The sequence below is a fragment of the Lactuca serriola genome, chromosome 6 (assembly GCF_051521515.1).
Source record: "Lactuca serriola cultivar US96UC23 chromosome 6, Lser_US96UC23_V15, whole genome shotgun sequence".
NCBI lineage: Eukaryota > Viridiplantae > Streptophyta > Magnoliopsida > Asterales > Asteraceae > Lactuca > Lactuca serriola.
In genome coordinates, this window is record NC_136413.1 from 35566469 (window position 1) to 35571706 (window position 5238).

The 5238-nt window shown below is 32.4% G+C and overlaps 1 protein-coding gene across 1 annotated transcript; it reads right to left on the reverse strand.

Moving 5' to 3' along the window:
• Positions 1-631: 631 nt before the first annotated feature.
• On the reverse strand, positions 632-5009 carry LOC145058051 (protein RETICULATA-RELATED 4, chloroplastic-like). Its single transcript, XM_079005972.1, has 8 exons — positions 4293-5009; positions 2671-2739; positions 2428-2559; positions 2270-2323; positions 2136-2180; positions 1921-2060; positions 967-1092; positions 632-883 (listed from the first exon to the last, which is right to left on the reverse strand). Exons 1-8 carry the CDS (start codon positions 4836-4838, stop codon positions 829-831), a joined length of 1167 nt encoding a protein of 388 aa, XP_078862098.1. The 5' UTR covers positions 4839-5009; the 3' UTR covers positions 632-828.
• Positions 5010-5238: the final 229 nt, after the last annotated feature.

The following is a 5238-nucleotide window of genomic DNA, read 5'->3' on the forward strand; positions in this document are numbered from 1 at the left end:
TCTCTAGTGTCTACAATACAAGTGTGGCGTGCTTGCATTCTTTGTCTTTCTTGAATTAATAACAACCATATGTTATATTAATATGATTCACCATAAAAGGGCATATACCCAAATAGATGCTCCTCCTTATGTTCCAAAATACGAGATACAGACTGACGTCTTTGATCTAACTTGTGACTTCATGTTTCTCCATTGTTAGTATTTGTTGAAAGCTCAAATCAATTGTCAATCTTTAAGTTGAAATGCTATGTACTCTATAAGTTCAAACCTTTGATGAAATTGGATACCAATTTGCTATGAACCTAAGAAGTAATCAATAACAAGAACAATAATCAAAAGGTTTGGTGTATTGATTGAAATCTCCAAAAAAAAAATATACCAATATGAATATGGTAACCCTAATGGTAGAATTGCTAGTGATTCTAAAGCCTAACCTTCCCAATGGTAGAATTACCACATTTTCACCAAAAAGATGCTCTCTCCTCCCCACTACCCACTTAAGTACTCTATTGCAAGTTTGCAACAAACTACATAAGTGAAATACCTAAACTACCCCTCTAATAAAAAAGATGCTCATTACTACACTGAATTCCCCATAATACATGACTTAAGATTCATTCAGAACAACAAATACAAGAAAATCCTTGCATTTCCAAGTCAAGAACCATTGAAATTGCAAAACAGAAGTCGCATAACATCGTCTTAAAAACCAAACAAAGTAAAATTTCCAAAATCTTGAAAATTTAAGGGAATTAGCAACAACCCCTTTTCAGATACAGTCATTAATCCAGAACATCTGGATGATGTCGGCTAATCCACCTAACCCATTCATTCAACATCATGAGCTTTCTGAAGCCCCACCAAACGTGCATAATCCACCCACCTGTTTTCAAACATTGTTAAAATTTTCAACCAAAAGAGCAACTTTTTCAAGAAACATACAGAGAAAAAGTCGATGATTCTTACAATAATGAACCCAAATATGTGTTCCCTGTTCGAACAATAAAGCAGGCTGCACTCAGCATTAGCTTATGTTGGTGTAACAATGGTTCAAGAAGCCGTTGTTCAAAGACACCCGCCAGAAGTTGATATCTGTTCAATATAAAACTTTTTGTAAGAAGAAACAAGATTACATTTTTTACTGTGTTTAATCATCTTTCTTGCAAAAAAAGCAAGAAAGACTACATTTTTTACTGTGTTTAATCATCTTTCTTGCAAAAAAAGCAAGAAAGACTACATTTTTAATGTGTTAAATCATCTTTATTGCAAAAACGCAAGAAAAGAGTACATCTTTTACCATGTAAAATCATCTTTCTTGTAAAAACACGAAAAAAGACTACAACTTTACTGTGTCAAATCATCTTTCTTGCAAAAAAGTATAAAAAGACTACATTTTTTACTGTGTTTAATCATCTTTCTTGCAAAAACCCAATAAACGACTGCAATTTTTAATGTGTTAAATCATTTTTCTTGAAAAAATGTAAGAAAACAAGACACATTTTTTTACTGTGTTAAATAATCTTTCTTTTAGAAGCACAAAAGACTGCATTTTTTACTGTGTAAAATACTCATTCTTGCAAAAACGCAAGAAAAGACTACATTTTTTACCATGTATTTTCATCTTTTCTTGCACAAAAGCAAGAAAATACAACTTTTTACAGTGTAAACTCATCTTTCTTGCAAAAACACAAAAGAAAGAGTACAACTTACTGTGTCAAATCATATTTCTTGCAAAAAAAAAAACAAGAAAGCACCACACTTTTACCTTGTAAAATCATCTTTCTTGCATCTTTGCAAGAAAAGACCACATTTTTTTCATGCTAAATCATCTTTCTTACAAAAAAACAACAAAAGACACTACCTTTTTTTATTTTTATTTTTAAAAATATCAAATCTTGAAACTTGAATGTCTTTCATTACCTGAGATTACTAGAAATCGCCATATACACACCATATCCCACACTAGTAGATAAAACAGGTATATTCTCCAGCTCATCATCATCAGATTTCTGAACAGCTTTTTTCGCATTTATCAATGTATTTGTCATAATTGTCCCCACCTAACCACATTTTTTAAAATCAATAAAAAAAATTCCAAAATTTTATTCAAACACTTCATATAAATATACACTTACAAACGATGAAGCAGTGCCCACAGCAAATAGTTTTGTTCCATTTCGCTGAAAAACAAAATCAACAAAGTTTAATATTTAAACAATTTATATAATATAAATAATTAAAAATATAATATTAAGTGTTTTGTTCATACTGCTATAGCCCCCAATCTCTGAAGTAATGAATATGATGCTCCACCCAAAGCAGTCTGAAGAATGTACAAAAAAGATTATTACATGATTATAAAATAAAATTATAAAACTTTTATTAAAACTGGATTATAAAAAATAAAAAATAATAAATAATAAAAACCTGGAAGGCATTATCTGGACAATTATAGAAGAATTTTGCAATGCTTCCAGCATTCATGGAGATTGGAGGTCGAAGAGACACAGTAGGAGCAGGAAGAAAAACAAGCATGAAATCTGCAATTACAGCCATCACCTGGGAATAAAATTTAAGTGAAATTATTAAATGTTGAAGAAGATATTAATAATTATTAATTAATAATAAATATGAAATATGAAATGTAGGAATATGTAATTATTGCATTACCACATCTGCAAAAACAATTTCCAGCTCCTTGGTGAAATTTTCTTTTCTCTTTTCGTATTCTGCAGCAGTCTGGAGATGTATGTTATATAAAAAGATTATTATGTATTGATGTTGATTCATGAAAATGTTTATGTGAAAAAAAAAAATCAGGTGTTAAATGTCTATATTGCCCCAACCCAAGTCATATGATGCATTGATTTTCACCATAATGACTTTATTAAAGCTATGTTTGGTGCGCTAGCTGAAAAGCTAGTTGATAAAAAATAATGTTTGGTAAACTAACTGAAATATATAAAATGACATAAAAGGGCAATCAGAACAATATGTTTTCTATAATTAATTAAGGGGTGTATTTGGAAATTTTTAAAAAAGCTCATAAGCTAGCTTATTTTTCGAGCTTTTTTAGGTTGTCATGTTTGACAAACCAAAAAGTAACTTATAAGGTATCTTTTTTTAAAAAAATTCAAATATACCCCTTAATTAATTATTGAAACACATTCTTTTAAATGTTTGTTTATGTCATTTTATATATTTTAGCTAGTTTTACCAAACATCATTTTTTATCAACTAGCTTTTTAGCTATCAGGTAGCTTTTGATTTAACAGCTAGTTTTTCAGCTATTAGCTAATTTCTCAGCCAGTATGCCAAGCATAGCCTTAAAAAAACTCGAAAAATTAAGCTAGCAGTCTGCTAGCTGTTGCGAGCCAAACACAGCCTAAAACTGAAATATCATCACAAAAATTGTTAATAAAGATTCTTTCCTAATAATTGTTGTTTCAAACTCTACATAAAGGGCATCTTAAATTGTGCATTCGAGCATGATAAATACTATTACTATAACTTGTTAATTATAAGAATCAGTCAACGGTTTTCTTACAATAGAAGGAAAATAATTAATAAAAGGATACTAATTAATAAATAACAAAATACTAAGCCCCCAACAACTGCAAAGATTTAACCCAAACACCTCTTCAAGGGCATGAAATTGTCTTGTTTTTGGGGTAAGAATCTCCACATTAGTGAAAAGTTCATCCAATATTTATATATTTTTGGATACTTTAAATCATTTGTTCTAGCCTTTCTTTTTCTATGTAGTTTTAACTGAAGACATTTTCTTCAAACATCTACTATTTATATGTTAATTTTGATCTAACTTTTTCACAACTACTTGTTTGGTTTTGTTTGAATTTCAAGGAAGCAGAGATATTCGTGTTGATTCTTGATATAGGAACAAAGACTGTTACCAATTTAGTCTTAAAATTCTTGATTACAAATGAAAATTCATATAAAAGAACTTAAAACTGCAATGGATGAAGTTTTAAAATGGTATTGGGGGTATTTATTTATATTATATACAGAACATAACATTAGCAATTATTCCCCTGTTTCAATATGTTAATTCACGTCATACTTTTCTTCAACCTCTTCAAAGAGATCAAGAAATCATGTTGATTCTTGAAATTATTTTCACAGAGTAAGTTTTTCCAAAATCTAATATTGAATCTTTTTCAGAGAAATTAAGAGGTATACTTGCATGTTTAGATCATAACTAGTGTTTTATTTTGAACTTTAAATTTGAAAGTTTTCAAGAACATTAGGTCATCGGAGAATTCGAGGCATACCTTGGTGAACATGCCGACGCCGCATTCAATCCCAACTTTAGTCAGAAAAAGATCATCGGCAAGCAAACGCTCCTTAAACCCTCCAAATTGAAGCAGCCACCTTAAAAATGGCGACTTTTCAAGCTCCAAAAACCTCTGTACTACGGATCCAGGTATTTTACCAGCCCCAATCGCCGCCGCCAAGTCCTTCGGGATACTATCCAACGACCTACCCGCCTCCGCCAATATCAACAACGCCTCCTTCTCGTTTCCATCGCCTCCGCTTCCACTACCACCGCTCTCTCCATCCCCGCCGCCGCCTCCGGAACTATTCCCATTCCCGATACCATCGCCTCCGTCTCCAGAAAATGCAAGCAATATGGGAAATTTCTCGCGGTTGTGGTGGTGTTTCAATGAGAAAGAGTGGCGGAGAGCTCCGGTTGTTCGAGCAGAACGAGAAATTGGTTGTTGGAAGGATTGAATCGGAAGGTAGGGGGTGAACTTGGAGAGATCCCTGGAGGTGGAGGATGTGAATCCCATGGCCGACATCGCCGCCGCCGTGGCCATGGTGGAGTTGAAGAGAAGGAGGGGTTTGTTCGTTAATTCCAAAGAGAAGAGAGAATATTGAGTACTTGGGTTGGTAGAATGAGACGTGGGTTTAACAATGTAATAAGTAGAAGAAAGGAAAGCGCCACATCCGGAGATTTCGGAAGGTGGCAGCTGCTCTTTCTAATGTTGTTTCCGTCCTACCAACAACTGTCTTTTCAACAACCTTTGAATTCCAAATTTTAATCGTTCTTTGACGTTGTTTTCATCGGACTTATGTTAGGTCATAACTCATAACATGGTAATATGGACTCATGGTTGGGGTGAAATACAATTTATGTAAGGAAATAGATCTTTGTTTATTTATAATATAATGTTTTCAAGACAAAACTATTATACTGAATAATATGATAATAAAAAA